Below are 19504 nucleotides of genomic sequence, written 5' to 3' on the forward strand. Positions count from 1 at the left end.
AGCATTCATTCTGTTCATTGGATTCCAAGCACCACTGCAGGTCATTCTGCATGTATTCTGGTATTCTACGCTTGCTTCCATTAGAAGGTTTCCTTGATTTGTCAAATAGACCAAAACTTTAGAAATTAATATACAAGAGATGACATGCAAGCAAGTGCCTTCCTAATCAAAGAACTTGTGAAGAACACAAGTTAGGCCTCTAAGACAAAACTAGAAGCAGATGACCATCAAATTAAAATGTTCTTTAGTTTATATTGTTTATTTATCAATTTTGCCAGTTTTTAACCTATAGTCTCTTTCGTTGAAAAGGAAGAATTTTGTTTTTTTAAGGCATCTAAAACGTTGTGGGAATAACCTGATAAACCACAATTATTCTCCATTCAGCCCACTATTCTCAGTTATTTTTCCTGTTTGGTGTAGGGGCTTTTTTCTTTTTCTTTTTTAATCTGAGAAAGCATAAAAACTAATGAGAAGGCACATTGATAGACAACGATAATTTCAAGATCATCGTTTAAGATAATACCGATGTAATCTTCGAGCATTATGCATCACAGCAGTTACATCTTTCCAACAGCTAGTGATAGCATTTTAAATATTACAACAGCTTCATACTGTGCTCAAAGATCCAAATGCACAGATGCAGACTGTGGCTGCAACGTGGAGAGGGTGTAACAAGAAAAAACACAATGCGTTGTTTGTGCTCAGATAAAACAATTGTCTTTGCAGATCTCACACAGGAGAGAAAACACTAGTGTCTTTTGACTTGCACTGTAGGAACCCTACTGATATAAGACAAGAAATTTGCATGCGGATAATCACTTTTCGACTTTTAGTTCTACTTCTGAAAATTCGTTACATACAAATAAAAACGCATGTCTACATTTAAATTTTATTTTCTTATTACTACCACCTACTCTGAAACAGTCATGAGTCCTCTTGGTGTATGTCCCCCACCAGCACTATTAATCAGTATTTTGGTAAGTATTTTCCCCCTCACTTTCAAACGTTGCTTTGTTTTAGAGCTTGGGAAAGACCTTTTTCCCTCCCACCTCAGCACTGATGAAATGAACAGTGTGACATTAAACAAATGTTGCACCAAGCAGGATCCCAGAACTGTAGCTGTATATAACAGGTGAAGAACTTCCGTGAATTAGTCATAGCATGTTCCCACGTGCCCAACTTTCAAATATGCAACGAATTAATGCAAGCTGTAGTACAGAAGGATGTTCTTGACACACTTCCCTAGCTATAGGACCAACTCCTTTGTGATAACTTCATCTTGTTCACCATGGGGTTTTCACTACAATACTCTATTATAGCCTTAGTAACTTCCTGCAAGGCATGAAGAAGTTTGGAAAGTGTAGACTGCCAACTGTAAAGGTCTTGCCCTGAAACAGATCATCCTCTTAGTGGAGTTTAAGGTTTACAAGAGATTCAGATGTGCGGTATAATAATTCAATGAAACATTAGAAAAGTTAAAGTGTACCTCCAAGGCTTGAAGAACCTAAGCCACTTGATTGCAAGCCAGTGCCAATACCTGAGCCGAATGGCGTTCCAAAACTAACTCCCAGAGATGGCTGTGGCCCTGGTATAAAAAAAATGAGAACAAACTTGCCTTACTCTTTCATAGTAAAGAGGTCCTTTATTTATTTATTCAAGTACTTGATCATGTGAACATCATTGCTTTCATCAAATCCCATTAAGACCCCAAACTTTACCTCAAAATTCCTCACTTAACTGCCTGCCTCTATGTCCACCTGATAAAAACCTAGTAACACTGACTGTAATAAGGTGAAACTTTCCCAAAACTAGTAACATGAAAACACCATTCAGTATTTTTAAATCTTAACCAGTTTCACCTTAAAATTAATGCATTAATCAAAATCTTGACAGAACTGTAGGTAACATGTAGCCACCTGTATTAATGGAACCAGAAAAGGGATAAACTGTAAGAGCTGATGCTACTCTAAAACTATATTAATTTAATAAATAGGAATTTTCAAATATTCCATCCAAATTTAAACAGAACACTATGATAAAAAACAGGACAATGACTTTATTTTATTAAATTTATTGTTCATTTTTAAGCAAGTCAATTACACAGTAACATGACAATTCGATTTTTTCCACACAAGTGATAACTGAGTTCTGTTGAGCTCTGCTACATTACACCATTCAATAAGGTAAACTAGTCAAACCACCTGTTTAAATAAACATTTACAAAAGGCACAATTCTGTGTACCTTAATGAATTAGATACATTCAAAATTTCAGAGTCAAGAGTTTGTCCCATAACTAAAAAAGCTGACAGTTTCCCTGCATATCCCCACTAAGATGCAGGACTGTCAATAAACATTTTCAGTCTGCCAAGATAAAATTTACAGCCTCAGTTCCTTTTATTTTTTTCTTTCCTTTTTTCTTTTTAAGCCTTGGGGAATAAAGAATCAACTCACTAGGCTGTTACTAGCACATTTTAAAATACTTAATTCTGATAAATAATATATTTTGACAGTTTTCACAGTACAATCATATTCCTGTCTTTTTCAAGCACAGTTTTCAGTGCACTAGCTAAAAAGTTTCATTATTGAAAACAAAATACAGTGCCAAACTCTTAATCCACAGACATTTGCATCTTTCCTCAACGCAAGCTTTCACCTCTGAATATACTTTATGTATTATCTGTGTGAAAGTCATTATTTACTCGAATATCACTATAAAGCTCTAGTGATTTCAGTCATTTTCCTAAATAGTTATTAAAATTTGGGTTTAATTTCATTCGAAACACCCTCCTTCATACTACAAAGCTTCCTGTAACTAACATTTATCTAAAGTTTTAAAACATAAGCGTTTCAAGCTTTTTAAAATCAGTTTTTGAAGCTTTAAATGGAAAATCCTTTTGAATCAAGTGAAAGGCACTGTACATTGAAAAGTAACATTTTTGCAAGGAACACAAAATTCTTCTGTGATCCAAGCTGAATGACATCTGCATACTCCAAGTAGTGTTAAACTAAATTTTAAGGGCAACTAAAAGTTGTTAGCTTTCAGTCTCTGCTTAGCAGGAATAGTTGGAAAACCCAAGCTAGTTTTTCAACTAAAGAAAGTATATCAGATGTTTTAATTGCAAATTTTCACATAAATTCCAAACTAAACTTGTTTACATCCAGTTTAAATACTGACACATCTACCTAGCAGCTCTTATTTTATAAGATTTTTTTCATCAATAAAAAACAAGAAACCCTACACAAGTCAGTCATCTAATAAACTAAAAGAACCCCAAAACACATATCCAGTTCCTTCTCCGCTAAAAGGAGTGCACAGGTTTTCTATCTCAGTAGGAGGCACTGTTAGTGGAAGACCTTAAAACAAAAACACTACAGTCCTCCAGGCAAAGCTCCCCCCCACCCCAATGCAACATGCTTTTCAGAGCCAGTAAAAAACATTATTCTAAAACACCTCAGATTATATAAAACAGGATCACATACCTTAGGCTAACAAGCTTTTCATTGCGCAACAGCATAGGATATTTGTTGATTTTGTACCATAATGTTCTGAAGGCATCATCGCTAGTTATAGCTCTTGTAAGTAAACATAATTTTCAATAGCAAAAAAATTAGTAATAAAGGTTCTTCAATGCCAAAAGTACTAGCAAAAGTTGGCACTTCTGGCTATTACAGGTACCAGACAAGTTCTTTGTAACAAGTCTTTTAACACTTTTATACCTTGCTATACTGCCCTGTGGAGCATTTCAGTTTAACGAACAGGACCCACTACAGAGTCCAGACAGGTCAGCAAGATTTCCCAAAGTGACATTATGCAATTTTTGTAGCACAGCTGGTCCTAACAGTGAACAAATTTAGCGTCATAACTTTGATCTGATTCTGACAAAGTAATACATTGACTAGCTTTAACCAAGGTATCAATTTTTTTTTTGGTGTAATTTAAGTGCTATAAAAAAATCCAGTATCATTTTCTATTAGCTCTTAAATCTCAAGAGTCAAGTCAAAACATAATGAAGTATGCTAGTAGCTTGATAATGCCTCGACTAACTCTGCACTTCACCAGTTAAGGAGAGAGTAGCTAAGTTCTTAGGGGTACATAGGGGGATTTTTTTTAATTTTATTTTATTTTTTTTTAAGTGGAGGAAAGGTGAGCTTGAAAATTATTTCTTTAAGACAACTTAGTCTCACCAGAAAAAGATCTGTTTCGGCCTCGTGCATTTACAGCTCTTAATTCACTAGGCTTTGATTTCCTTTAAAATCTTTCACTTTAGACCCATCAATAGTAATAGGTAGACCAGCCCCCATCATTTGAACTTCCACGCTGTTAAAAATTGCTCAGAGAAGGTGCAAGTGAGGCAGTGGCTAGAGCTAGCTACTGCTGCACAAAAGCATAAGCAGCCCCACTGCTACCAATAAAACTGTGCTCAGAGCAAAGGTGCTAAACCAGAGAGAAAAGCTGCATGCAGACAAGACAAACAATTTTAATAACTCTAGCTTCAATAGAACTGCACAGAAATTGTGCTTCACCGTGCACAACACAATCCTGGTGTCCCGATGATCCACCCCAGGATACCAGTGGAGCCTTATCTTTGCTCCCTTTCTTCCAATATGCCCAGGATCCACTGGCTTTGTTTCAGTGGAAGCCAGACATGCCTTGGTATAAAAGGAAAACATAAATGGGGTGCATATCTACACCCAGGAACTGGGGAAACATTCCCTGATCCCACAATTTAGATGTAGCTACTAAACCTTTGACTTCTGAAAACAAATTTAGAATAAATTACCTTTTCAGAGAAAGAATAGTAACTAATTTAACCTGATGAAATAGACTTCACCATGTAAACATCAAATATTTTTTAAGAGACTAACCATCCTGATCCCCCAATACTAGAGTACCATACATTAGATTTTAGTCAAAAAACATTAAAGCCCAGGTTAATTTTCTTGTTTTATTCTTATCTTCAGGAACAGCAACAGCAGGTCAGGTATTACACAGACCCTTGCACTTCCATATACCTCATTTCATAACCTTCTACTATCCTACCCCCCTTCCTCTATCCCACTCATACGGATCTAGATATTGCAAAGAAATATACATGATTAACTTCCAGTGGACAGTGTATCAAACGCAAGGTGCTGCACCTGGGCAGGGACAATCCCAGACAGGAGCACAGACTGGGAGAAGAACTCGCTGAGAGCAGCCCTGCAGAGAAGGACTGGGGGGATCTGGTGGACGAAAAGCTCAACACGAGCCAACAGTGTGTGCCTGCAGCCCAGAAGGCCAACTGCATCAACAGAGGGGTGGGCAGCAGGTGGAGGGAGGGGATTGTGCCCCTCTGCTCTGCCCTTGTGAGGCCCCACCTGGAGTGCTGCGTCCAGGGCTGGGGCCCCCAGCACAAGATGGATGTGGGGTGGGCCACCAGGATGATCGGCGGGCTGGAGCACAACCCCTATGGGGACAGTCTGAGAGAGCTGCGGCTGTTCAGCTTGGAGAAACAAAGGCTCTGTGGAGACCTCACTGCAGCTTTTCAATACTTAAAAGGGGTTATAAAAAGACAGAGAAAGACTTATCACTCGGGCAGATAATGATAGGACAAGGGGGAATGGTTTTAAACTAGAAGAGGGTAGACAGATTAGATGTTAGGAAGAAATTCTTCCCTCAGAGGGTGGCGAGGCCCTGGCACAGGCTGCCCAGAGAAGCTGTGGATGCCCCATCCCTGGAGGTGTTCAAGGCCAGACTGGATGGGGCTTTGGGCAACCTGGTCTGGTGGGAGGTGTCCCTGCCCATGGCAGGGGGTTGGAACTGGGTGGGCTTTAAGGTCCCTTCCAACCCCAACCATTCTGTGATTCTATGAAACTCGTAACACCACGAAGTTAAAACAACCAAATATTTGCAGCATTATTGCAGTAAATGGCCATCTGAAATCTTTTTCTCAAACAAGCAAAAGGAAACTATGAGGAGGCAATCTTCAAATGTTTAAAGATTGCTGCAAAACTGAAAGAATAGATTATTATTCTCCTTTTCCACTGAGAATAAAACCAAAAGTAGTGGACTAAACTTGAAGCTATAAAGTTTTGGGTAAGATGTTGAAAACAAGTCAAACACTGAAATCAGTAATCTAAGGAAAGCTGTGAAATGTTCCTTCATAGTAAGCTTTCAAGACTAACTGTTTCTCTCTGAAAGAGTTCAGGCCTGACTAATCCTTCTTTTAAGCCACAGGAGTAGGTAAGATGACTTCAATTACTAAGCCTATTTTCTAATGTTTTCAAATATTCTTGATGTTTTGAGTGGCACTTCAATCTACTTCTAGTTCCCCAAGTCATCAAGCAAGTTTCATGGATGGCAACAGTATTTCAGCTGAATAAGCAGTAAACTCAAGTTCTTGCCTACTTTTGTTGGCATGTAGGAAGTAAGTTACTGGCTTTGCTCTCTTTGCACTGCTCCTGAAGTTGGCACATTTTTGGCTTTTGAAATACTCTGCCAAAGCCACTAACCTAATTTAAAACAAAACAAAAAAAAACCACAAAGAAACAAAAGACAACTTCACTCTTTCCACTACAAAATGTTATAACATAACTTGAGGTATAAAGTCACCTTACCTCATGCGTGCTGGTACAGGTCAAGTTTGCATTTTTTTCGCTCCTAACCCCTGAGAGAACACTAATGAAGTCATGCCGTAAGTGGCATCAACTTACTGAAGTTATTGGCAGCTCTCTTGAATCTGGACCAGGAAGAGAAAATCTGAATCCCTCGCCACAGTTTATGAAAACACAAGTAAAACTTTTGAATGTGACATCTCAAGTATATGATTTGTATCCACAACTAACCCCGTAATGATCATGGAGAGTATTTAAAAAAAAAAAGACAAGGAGAAAGACAGGGGGAGAAGGAACTATTTTCGCAACATTAAGCTGCACAAAAGATTATGTTTTTAAACTGCAACAAAGCTGGTGTGGCAGTTTAAAAACATAATCTCTTGTTGATGTCACTTCCACTCAATTTCCATGGATTAAGATAGCAGCAGAAAGAGGAAGACAGGACTACGAAAGAAATTTAAAATAAATATATTTCATAATGACTTCATTTTCTGTTGCGTTCAAAATATTCTGTCACATTTGTCCTTTAAACCCATCTCCTGGCTGTTTATAAGGGCGAGGGCTGGAAGCACATTTCTGTTTCCTTCTATGGAGAGGGCAAGGACAGCCTAATAAGTTGTCAGACTCCTAAGGGTGGTTGCTGAGTAGGTCTTTAATTAAACTAATTCAAAATATGACTGCTGTTATGAGAAATTAGCACCTTTTCCCTCCCTTAACTTCCAGTACACACAGGCATACATCTTAGAAAATAAATGTAGAATGCAGTTAACTAAGCTTTTCATAATTTGCTGACAGACATATCCACATTCAAATAAAATTAAACAGAGGATATTATTTCTGCTAAATGATTAAATATCAGTTAAACTCCCTATATATTCAGGAACCCCTCTCTGAAAAGTGATGGTTAGTATAATAATGTCAATTAAGGTGCTGTAAGTTACTTCCTTTGCCATACATATTCATTTGTCCTTAGCAGTAGATCAGGTATTTCCTCTGCTTTGGTCTTCCTCTTAAACATACATGCATACATAGAACCACTGATCCACTCTACTTTCTCTACTAATATTCACAACAGCAGAACAGGCAGCAAAAACTGCCCCAATATCACCATGATGAAGGAATTGGCTATAAAATAATAAGCCAGGCGTCCACCTTCCTATTCTACAGATTTTTGACTATCCTTCCTGTTCAACAGCATTTTTCATTTTACAGTTCCAAAGTGCTATATAAAAATGCATTAATCGTTTTACATATGAAAAAGGTAATATGCCTTTAGATATTCTCTCCTCACTGATTCTAAAATAATTTACTATAACCACACAACTCTGGAAAGAGGCTATACTAAATGTATTCGGAGATGTTACTGAAGAGTGAAGACTCACATTCCAAGGGGGTAAATTAGAACAGTACAGTAAATATCACTAATACAAGTAAATTCACAAGATTAAGTATCTGTTGTATAATTATTGCTAAGTCTACCCTGCTTTTTTTTTCTCTATTGGCTATGTATCAGTAACTTTACTCATCACAACGTTTAGATTTTTAGTCTAACACAAAGGAAGACTTCATAGAAAATTGTACACAAGTTTACTACTGCTGTAACACTAATAATCTATAACTTGAATGCACTCAGACCTGTAGCAGGCTGTTGCTGCTGAGTAAGTGTTGCAGCCATCGCAACGGCTGCTGCATTTGGTATGTTGCTGAAAGGGGTCGGTCCAGTGGTAACACGTGGCGCGCTCTGCCACTTCTTAGCTTCTGTTCGTCTTGCCTCAAACACATCCATGGCATCTCCCAGAAAGGTTTTCCTGTAGCCAAGGTATTGGTCTTTGAGCATCTGAAGGGGGGTGGGGGAAGCGATTTTAGTTCAGTGTATTTGACATAAAACCTTTACTTCATAAGGAAAAAAAAAGAAACCAGGTTATTTATAACATTTCCTTAAAAAGACACGAAAAGATCTAGTCAAGTTATAAACTGGATAGAACTGTTTTGCATCAGCTACATCCACAGGTTGTCCTTTACTTAAATGCTGCAAAGTGGTCAAGTGTAACAGATTAACATTCTGCATGATACCAAAATCTTTCAAAGTTGGTGTAAACCAGCACAATTTTATTTGTTGGCGTACTAGCTGACGTCAGAGGTGAAATACTGCCACATTACTAGCTCATTAAATGATATAACTTCTCTTCAGTGTTACCCCTTTTGCACATCCTTGTTTGCTTCACCTAACTGTCCTTTCTCTCTTGCATTTCTTTCTTCGGACAAACCCAAAGAAGGTATCAGAATTTTAGGATCCACTATCATTGCTGATTCATTTCATCAGCTAGGTAACGCAGTTCAAATGCAATAAACTATTCTTGCTTTAGGCTTCCAGGTAGCCCAAGTTTGCTCTTCCTTCCTGCCTTGCGTCTTGCCCTCCCCATGCCCTCAAAAACCCACCGTCTGTGGCAATACCTGGCTTGGCCTTTCCATCGTGAGCGATTTCTGTGAGTGACCTTTGTCACAAAGAAGGGAAATATAGATATCTTAGGTAACATGAAAGGACTAATGGCTTCATTTAATGAGCTGGTAAGAGTGATTTCCATCTAGAGAGTATCTTTAAATGCAATAGATTTATTAAAAACAAAACCCAATAGATTCAACTGGATTTTATGGAAGACTACTATTTCCCGTGTTCCTGGCTAAGTGCTTGTATCTGAGGAGCACATTTAATTCCGGTCCAAGAATTCTGACTCAGGATTTTAACAGCTGTAGCCCAAGTCTATCAGAAATAGCAGAAAACACAAAGATTTCTCTCGTATTATCATATGAGGACTGCCGTCCTTGGTGAGAAAAGACGTTTATAGAACTTGGAGATTTAATAAGATGCCATATTAACTGCAGCTGACAGAAATGCCATTAGATGCTGTAGAACAGGGTCTTAAGGCTAACCTACACAGAATGATTTAATAAAGTTTTCTACTTAAATTGTGCCCAAGCACATTTTACTCTTTACTGAACCTGGATACAGAATGTACTTATACACTCACCTATAATATGAATACATTTATCAACTCACCCTGTACAAAGAAGTTCCAGGTTACATTTTACTACAACTTCAAACATTTGAAATGAAGTATATGTGCAAGCCAGAAAGCCTGCTTCAGACAGAGGAATGAATTGGGGTCATAGCTCTGCCTTCACAAATCGTATTACAACCGCGAAATAAGGCAGAGAAAAAAGCAGTTTCAAAACTGCTCTCCTCTCCTAGCTTCTAACAGTTGATGAACTGCCAGAATGAAAGATCCAATTAAGGAGTATGTTCATTTCTCCAATTTTTGAAGCTGCAATTGTGTCTTCCAAAATATAAGTCGTCATGCCCACTAGATTGAACTTCAAAATACATCCCACAAGAAAGAAGAGTCCCCAAACCAACCCCTTGGTGTTTTCAGACAATATACTCCTTAAGAAGTAACACCTTTCATACTGAATCACACTGACAAGGTACGTGAAGTTATTATTGCTTACACTTGCATACTAATCCAGCTCTCTGCATTAAATAACAAAAGTATCACCACACAGACCACAGCACAAGTGAGGGCTACACTCAGATCTCAGGAGTGAAAAGCCCAGAAGATGTTCCAGATCCTTTTTGTCTCATTCTGCTGAAGTTATAGAAGAGCCGATATATTCTTTATCTGGTACCAAAAATGAGTTATCTAAGAGCTGCACAAATATCTGATGGTAGGTAGCTGTAATCCAGTGAATATCCATGATGACAGAAGCAATGTAATGCAAAGAATCTGTTCCTACAAGAGCATCTGCATTCTTCAACATTATTAAGGAAAAGTAAACAGTTTCAGATGTTTACAAAAGTAGCAATACCATGCAGAAGAAACTCTGCAAGGGAAAAAAAGCAGAGCTATTCCCAATTAAAAAGTCACTTAGCAAAAAACAATCTCAAATATTTGTACTTTTTCCAAGTTTTTTTTTCTTGTCCCTGTTATTAAGAAGAGTTCTGAAGGTCAAGAAAAACTACAGATTGTAGAACACTGAAATTTTGCCCATTTGTCCACAACTGTTATGAGAAACTTGAGCTGGAGTCCGTGAAGAAAGAAAACCAAGCCTAACTAGGCTCCTCTGGTATACTACCACATCAGCATTTTTTTTTTCCCCATAGTAGTCTTTTTGTATATATGACTCTCGTTGAAAACCAGATTGGAGAAAGAAAGAAAAAAATCAAGCAAGCCAGAACACACTTTTCACCAAGTTATTTTGAAAACTCTTACTGGTGCGTACCTTTTTATTGTTATTTATTTGAGTAAAAGCATATTTAGATTGTCTTTGCTTGAGATCAAGAGGTCATTGGGTAAAGAGCAAAACATACGTGCATGAGATCAAATAAAGAAATTTCAAGAACTGATCAACAATTAAAAAGAAAAATGAGTTAAATAAAAAGTATTTTGTAACCTAAATGACTGTGGTCAGTTGCCAACATCACTGTAAGTAAACATTTCAAATTAGACCTCAGTTGAACAAAAGTTGCCCTTTTAATCAAAGTACTTCTTGGATACCTGTTACATAATTTTTAAAAACAGTAATTTAACAGAAAAAGAATACCTGAAGATATATTATTAGCTATCAACAAGCATCTATTTCTTTCACTAAATATGCAGGAACGCAACAAAAACAACATACCTTTACATTCTCATGTATTGACTGAAGTTGTGCAGCTAAGGCTACAAATGTTTGATAGATTTTCTGCATAGCCATGGACAAATCTGTAAGAGGCATATAAAATATGACAATTATAATCTTACTTCCAGGAGAAAAAGGTTAATGTTTATTTTATTGCAAAAAGCCCACCCTGAAACCATACGGCATGAAGCACAAGAAAATTGCAGGAGAAGAAATTGTAAGAAATCCAGAATTTGAGAGTAATTAGGTGATACAAGACCTGCACACAGAACTACTTCCTGAAGCATTATTTCTCAGTGCTTCAAGCTTTATTTTTGGGGAAAAAAAACAACTCTTTTCCCCAATTCATTCTTATATGCATGGTAATCTGTTTCCCACAATTCTGTCACTCAGCAAAGCTAGGAAAATATTATTCTATTTAATGTCTTAATTACACAGGAACATTTTACCTCACTCATTTATTACACAGAGTTAGATCAGATTTTCTTGCATTCGTATATATTTTCCACTCTGAGTAAATGCACAATTCAGTGTTCAGTTGATTTTGCAAAGAGATAACAGCAGAACAGAAACTTTGCTTGCATTTTAAAAACATGACTAACAAGGATCACAGGAACTCTTATTCTACCCACAAGCACGTCATAAACTGAGGGAAAGACACAATGGGGAGCTTTGTTGCCTACATAAAGTCTTAGATTTAGGACAGTCTGCTTCCCACACAGATATGAAACTGTTTTCAGTGCACCCACTCAACTAATACAAAACTTTACGATTTAAGAGGAAATCTCAAAGGTTTGGGCAAAATGAGGTGGGCTGCTGACCAAAAAAAAACTTTTCTAAAAGAAGCACTGAAACAATTTGCCAAAACAGAGTATAGAAAAGCACTGAAGTGGTCTTTCAATGCAATTAGATGAGCTTCATTTCCTCTGAAGGAAGCATATAAGTCACTGAAATGCAAAGAGTAGCCATCAAGTTCTTGAAGGTGAGACAATTTAAGAACTGAAAATGTTTGCCTCTCCATTGAGGATTTCTTTCATTATAAGTTGCATTTCTTTCTGAAAAAGGAATAAGCCTCATGTCATCCTGCAGGGATGTGGAGCCAGTCATACCTAGGAAGACTGGCCTCAAGTTCCCAGAAGAGGCTGAAAGCAATTTATTGATATGGAACACAAGGCATTTCAAAAGTCAAGACATTCTGGGTCATAATTTATGAGTTCTTCTCCGTATGCTAAAGGTAAACTGGCTACGTATGCAATACAGTGCTGACTAGATTTGTTGACAGTCTAGGTACACTGGTACAGTTGACTGATCCTTGCCCACACAAGCAAAGGAACTTTAAATTGCAGCAAGACACTGCTGAAAAAGCTGATGAAAATCTGTGAAGGCAACCCTCTCATACTCTGCACAGTGATGTCATGTGGAAAGAAGAGATGACCACAAGGATGCTATAGTTCTCTCATTTTTGACATACAAGGTCCAGAGCCTAAGCACCATCCTATAATGGCAAGATGGTCAAGAATGACTTGGCACAAAAAAATGCGCACTTGAAATCACTACTTATCACAGGACCTGTACCTAAAATGACCCAAAAGATGAAAATTCCTATGATCACAAGAGGGTAACAAACCAAAGAGAGATCTCTGACAAGAGATTCTCCCAAGATAAAATGATGGCAGCAAAAAAAATTTTCTCAGAGTTGAAGGGAAAAGTACTCCTCTGCAATGGTGAAGGCACTTTAGTATTTTCCACAGATAAGCATCTCTGCCGCATGAAGACTTCGCCTTAAAACAGCAGGTAGACACAGAAGTCTCATTCATGGGGATGGAGAAAGAAAGGCAGGCAGAAACCAAGATGAAAGGAAAATAGGTTCTCATTATACATAAACCCCTAAGAACACTACACAAAGACAGAAGAAGTAACAGTGGTCTCGAAGCAGAACAGACTCAACAGAGCAAGCAATCGTGAGCTGAGACAATGAAAGACTGAAGAGTATGGAGCTTTCTCTGATGTTTATGAGCTTATTAGGAACATAAGTAAGGAAAATGTAGATGGATTGCACAGATGCTGCAAGAAAGGGGAGCCCAAAAAAATCAGAGTTTAAGAATTTTCAAAGTAATGTCTCAGATGTGTCCTGGCTCTATTAAGAGTCCTTAACTTTCATTCCCAGTTCCCACACAAGTGCCTTAGCTAAGTCTAGAAAAGATTCAGCAACCATCCTTGTAAAAGAACAGAAGTCAGAACATGAGTGTAAAAACATACCATGCCTCTTTACTTCCTAGCTTTCAGAGGTTTAGAAGTTCTGATTTCTACTCCTGGACATCCAAAGTTTCCAAACACAAACCAAGCATACAGATTGCACCTCAGGAACTGGATCCATCTTAAACAGCTCCAGAACCTTTATGAATTAAAGGTTACATCCCAAATCATGACATAGAACAACTGAAGAATCTATCTGAACACTTGCTTCTGTACATTGAATAAGGAAAAACAGTAACAAAGAGATTAATTGCAAAGTCTTTCTTATAGATATAAGGCTTCTTAATTTTTGGCTATGAACCATTAAAATTTAAACATTCACCTTGTGGAGTTATGTGTGAATTGTTTGCTTGAGTAGCAAGATGATTTTCCAGTTCTTCTATTTGTTGCCTGTATTGCTGCAGTTGTACTTCAAACTGCTCTACCAAGATTCTGAAGTAGCTAGATGAATAAAACAGTGAAGTTTAATCATACCATTTCATTAATTTGCTACTATTTAAAGAAAAAACATTCGCTGCCAATTTCCATTTTGCTACTTGCAGCAGGTATATATTTTATGACATTCTTCAACAAGTAAAAAGAATGTGGACTGTATTTGTCAAGTCTGTGGTATAAGATAAGCGTAGAAATAAAACACTGATTCTGTGAAGCATCCGGTACAAACATTACAAGAAGCAGAAATAAATCAAATTATGAAGTTATATTATCGACTACTTTTATAAATAACAATAACTCACTCTGCTGGAGCTGTATTTTCATGCTGGAGACCAGGAGGAGTTTTCTGTGTTCTTAAAGCTATTTCTGCATTCTTCAGCTCCTAAATAAGGAAAATCAATAAAACGTAAGGTTCTGAATGAAGTGCTGGAAAATAGCTACAATTCTACTGTTAACTTAAACACAGGACGAAAACATTTTATATGACGGAAAACTACGACAGAATCTGACCAGAAATTCTTCAAATTTCTTTCTACTCTTGCAGAAAGTTAAAGAACTGCAAATACCAGAAGAGGTTTGGACAAAGAACTAATAATGGTACACTCTGAAAGTATGCTGAACTCTTAGAAGAGCACAGAATGGTTTTGGGTTGGAAGGGACCTTTAAAGATACAACCTCTGCCATGGGCAGGGACTGTCACAGGTAAGATTTAATTTCTATTGTACTTCAGAAATCTTGTTACATTTATTAAGGACTACGGAAAAAGAACAGTCAAATGCAAGGAAGTAACACATCTAGAAGAAGAAACATTTTGCATTTAAAGTTTTTTAAAAAAAAAGTGCCCTTTTCTACGGAAAGGATCTTTCTAAGCATGGTAATTACAGCAGACTCTGTTTAATACTTTCCAATAACTATCATTACTCCTTTCTCAATGCCTGGTTCTGTCACTATTCTCAATTGCATTGTTTAAGGAAATGCAAGAATATCACTAACAACTTCTTGCTTTCATAGAAAATAATTGCCCAAATATAACTAGAGTATTTCCTTTCAAGATATAAGGAGCATCAATTTTTTTACTTGATAATAAAATACACTGATTTATAAAGTAAACAGTCTTGACATGCCAGATGAAAGAAAAAGTGACAAGATCTTAACTTCAGAACTTAATTTGAACTCAAACTGGTGACAGTTAAAATGCAGACTGCTGAACAGAGCTGTGACTCCTTCACTAAAAAAACACTCGATACAGTTAGATACTTTGGTCCCTGAGTTTTTAATTTTTCTTTAGTAGTCAACAGAAGAAAATATCCTTGCATCTCTACTGCTCCAGCGTCCATCATGTGGTTACAAACTGATCTTCACTGGCAGCTGCATATGCAACTGAAATGGAACTAGAGGGGGTATATATTCCCTCCATTGCATAGGCAACATAAAGGATGCTTTCCTCAAGATAGGTGTCTTTATGCTGTCGTACTTCTCTGAAAACATCGGCAGCAATGATTTGTCTCCTCCGATAATTTCAGGCAGATCAGAATGCATTAAGCTTTTCACTTTGTTTACAACCGTTTTAGTTTGGATACCATATGGTTTCAATGTGCTAACTTGTCTGATAAATAAAGGTATTTATCCTACACAAAATAAACATGCAAATTCTACATAACGAAGTTTAAGTTTTTTTAAGTTATACCTGTGCAGTTTCCATTTTCAGCTTGTCAATATTAAGAGTGTTTCTCTGTAATCCACTGGCAACTACAGAGAGAAGTTGTTTCAGAGCTTTAATGTCTTCCTGTACTTTAAGCATTGCTTTAGATGACATTCTACTAATTTCTTCCTGAACTTGTTTTTGTTCTTTCACAAATTTCCTGGAGAAGGGAAAAAGGGAGTGGTAGTAAAAGAAACACAATATATTGAACCTGAAATACCCAAGTGTTTACCCCACTTGCATTATTTAAATAGGAACAAAGGAATTTTAGTTTTTCCAAAATCTAGTACTGAATAGTAAAATTGTTGTTTAGCTAGCATGCTAACACCATAGAAAACAGCAAAAACCACCAAGACATCAATAGCAATTGTATAAACATGTCATGCTGTACTCTGAGAAACTAAGCTACATATATTTTTTAATATATAACATCTATCCATGTAAAGCAATTATCACATTGAATTCACCAATACAGTGACATACAGACTGACTAGTCTACAACCTGTCTCCTTCCTGCTTCAGTGAGGCTGTTTTGTAGTTCTCTCAACTCCATGCGAGATCCACAAAGCATTTGCAAATAAGATTCAGTATTTATTATGCACGTACAACAGGCTTACAGGGAGAGCAGGATCAGCTTCTAGAAGCATATTTACTGGGCACAGCTGTTTGTGGAAATGCTATTTAAAAGCAAGTCTGAAAAGGACAGCCTAAGACTTCAGCTACTACAATTATCCACCTACTCTGATCCCAATATTAATGTGACAGCCTTGGGCTAGTAAATTATCCTGCAAGCAGCCTGCAGTAAAGTGTTTTTGTTACATAACAAAACACAATACTTCAGCTATGCAACTATAATAAATAAAGCACTACTTACTGCAGATTTTCTACATCTTGACAGATTACTGGAGGTAGATTTTCATCCTTTAGTGCTTTGCTATCTCTGCAAGAGACAATGCATATTTACAGAGTGCTTTGAAAATGGCAAGCATTTTTTACGTGATTACTAAGTATCACAAACACTTTCGTGTGACTGATTACACACTTTTACACCTGTTGTATGTACCCTGCAACTAGGAAGGATTTCAATTAATGCATAGTCAGAGACTATGCCAATGTCCGATCCTGTGGTACGAGTATTGCACACATATTGCAGAAACAGTTTTTCAAACCATGCAATTAGTCAACAGCAAAAGCCAGATGAGCAGCAGGTATTGCATTTGATGGGAAAATTGCAATGTTTAAAATGATGAACCATCATTACTAAAGGACCCATACTGCAAAAATTGTTTATTTACAAGTAAGGCTTTTCCAACTGCAATGTAGTAGAAAAGGCCAGTATGTCAGAAAACAACTAAACTTAGTAAGATACCGAATGCAAAGATAATCTGAACACTTACTCTGGTCTTGTTCCTGTTTTGTCACCTAGAAAAAAAAATTGTAGGTCAGAAATATAGATTTGAGGAACTGACAGAACAACTTTAATGAGATTTTAAGGAAAAACTAATGAGTGCACTCTCCTTGATTTCTCTTATTAAAAGGAAGACACTAGGTTAGCCATAAAAGAAAGATTTTAATTTATTCTCCCTTCACAGACAATTATATTTTCAAGAACAATGATTCACCAGGTCAGGTGCTAATTTCTTGGCACAAAAAGTAATGTCAAGCATCTTATGTCCCTGCACCAATCACTACAAATGCATGAACAATTGCAGTTGCATAAGAAATCTGTCCCTGCTTACACAACCGTAGCTTACTCAAACCTGCACCCACAGAACACTGAAGTGTTTTGAATTCTGCACCAGCAGCCCCTTCTCACATAAAAAGCCAATTGAGGTTTGTTCACTGGACTTCCTTAAGAATTCTGCTATTGCATGTTGTCCAGGAATAAGTGAGGTTTTAGAGAACTGAAGATGTTACTGCTTACTTACCATCTACACAGTTCAAACTAGACATCTGTGTATCTGGATGAGAAGATGGATCCAAGACACCAAATACCTCTCTTGAGCAATGAAGAGGAGCTGAATCCAGTATCATATATATAGGCTATTTCTAGTTGTGGCCAGGAGCAGTAACTGTACTGTAGCAGTCTGCTAGGAGGAATGCTCAGACCAAGAAATGGGCTTTTTCAGCTGGATGCCATTCAAATCTTTACTTCCTCTCAGTGCCAACAAGCTAGAAGGTAGCTGAAGCTGATGCTAGCACCACAACCAATTTAGGCTGCCCAAGCCAGTGTTCCTGCCAGGCGAAGCTGTTTGTTTGAGAAGCAAGAACCGCTTAAGTTGTCTGCAGACTGTCAGCCAGTACCAGAACCCACACTCATGCATCCATTCTATATACCTTTAGCAAACAAAAACCACACCAAACAATGACCACCCTCACCCCCAACAAAAGCAATTACCAAAGATCAACTGCACAAAAATGGAAAAACAAGACCAGAACTGGTAGAGGCCAGAATTAGGACTAAATTTACTTTGCTTTCTCTCCCAGTCATTTTTTTTATTATTTTTTTTTTTTTGCTGCATACCACCTGAACAGTATCTAAAAGGTGAAAGTTTTGAAGTTAGACCTTGCTACTTTTTGAGCAACTGCCCTGGTTTTTAATAACATGAGGAAAACTGTTATACAATAATTAAAATATTGCTCTGCAAGAAGCAAAGAAATACTAGGCACTCGGTCTCAAGAAAAAAAACCCTTTATAACTAATTCCAGAAGGCAGCATAAAGATGCCAGTGCCTATCTGTCCTGGACCTTCTAAGGGCAGCAATTTCATAAGCACTTTTTTTCTTTTTAAATAGCCACATCTCCTCCTTCCTTATCTTCATAAAGAAAAAATAAATAAAAGCCACAAAATCATCACCATCATACCTTACCACCAGTCCCCACAGTTGCACAAACAATTGTACTGTCACAACTGAATAGTAGTGCACAGGTAGGACTTAGTCAACGCTATCCACTATGAGAAACACTCCTAAATAATTCCTAAATTCTGAAAAGTGAAAACTCTGAAACAGTCCCCTTTAGCACTTCCCGTTGCTTTGCTAAGGGATCCCTTTGCTCCTTATCCTGACAGCAGTAGTCCCCCACTCCCAGTTCCACTTTGCAACACACAGGGAATTCAGGCACTTAACTCATTTGGAATTACAACCTAAGAGCTGGACAAAACAATGCTAAGTGATGTCAGACTGAAGTAGTCTGGGGTTCTCTAGGCTTCACTTTAAGATACTTGTACATCATGGAAGTGTTGTGCAATCCTAATGCCATGGTAATGGAACCCCTCACATTGAGAACCTAGAACTCAAAGCTTTTTCATCAGTTGCAGCAGTAATATCCAAAAAAAATCCACATCATGCAAAATACTCCAGTTTGGACAGTCAATGTCATCTCTCCTGCATATAGTTTCGATATTTCCTTCTCTTTTAGTTATTGGAATACCTCATTTCAAATTTGGCTCCTGAATGAAACCAAGAGATTAAATGAACAGTTTTGATTCCCCAGAGAAACTGCACATTTTATAATCAGCTTTAGTTAAGATCACTCTGGATGTATAAAACCAAGGTAAATTAGTAAGTGCTCATCTGTCTATGTTCAATATTCCGTTAAGTATTTCAGAGATACCACATAGGTAGGTTTTAATAACTGGTTTTAACAACCTGATGGAATGTACCAGGTATCAGTACCCACCACCAGAAATAGAGCTTTAAAAACATCTTGTTTTTTTTACCTGTTATTCTTCATTCTATGGCTTTTGAAGGGGAAAAAAAGCAAACAAGAAAACCCACCTCATCAGTTTAACTGTTACGACTTAAGAATGCTATTTCCAAATGAGTACTTTTTGTATT

General features: G+C 37.3%; 1 protein-coding gene across 6 annotated transcripts in view; it reads right to left on the reverse strand.

The window, feature by feature from the left end:
• NUP58 (nucleoporin 58) overlaps positions 1–19504 on the reverse strand; it is a 41162-nt gene that overhangs the window by 12556 nt on the left and 9102 nt on the right. For 4 of the 6 annotated variants that reach the window (XM_040543962.1, XM_040543961.1, XM_040543960.1 and 1 more), the window contains exons 7-14: positions 17063–17087; positions 16540–16605; positions 15651–15825; positions 14266–14345; positions 13851–13969; positions 11273–11355; positions 8231–8432; positions 1487–1585 (exon numbers count right to left, since the gene is read on the reverse strand). In XM_040543962.1, the coding sequence (XP_040399896.1) occupies positions 1487–1585; positions 8231–8432; positions 11273–11355; positions 13851–13969; positions 14266–14345; positions 15651–15825; positions 16540–16605; positions 17063–17087 (849 nt within the window). The remainder of the gene's footprint in view (positions 1–1486; positions 1586–8230; positions 8433–11272; positions 11356–13850; positions 13970–14265; positions 14346–15650; positions 15826–16539; positions 16606–17062; positions 17088–19504) is intronic. The other 2 variants (XM_040543964.1, XM_040543963.1) reach the window with 1 other exon arrangement.

This window comes from Cygnus olor, chromosome 1 (assembly GCF_009769625.2).
Source record: "Cygnus olor isolate bCygOlo1 chromosome 1, bCygOlo1.pri.v2, whole genome shotgun sequence".
In the NCBI taxonomy this organism is placed as follows: domain Eukaryota; kingdom Metazoa; phylum Chordata; class Aves; order Anseriformes; family Anatidae; genus Cygnus; species Cygnus olor.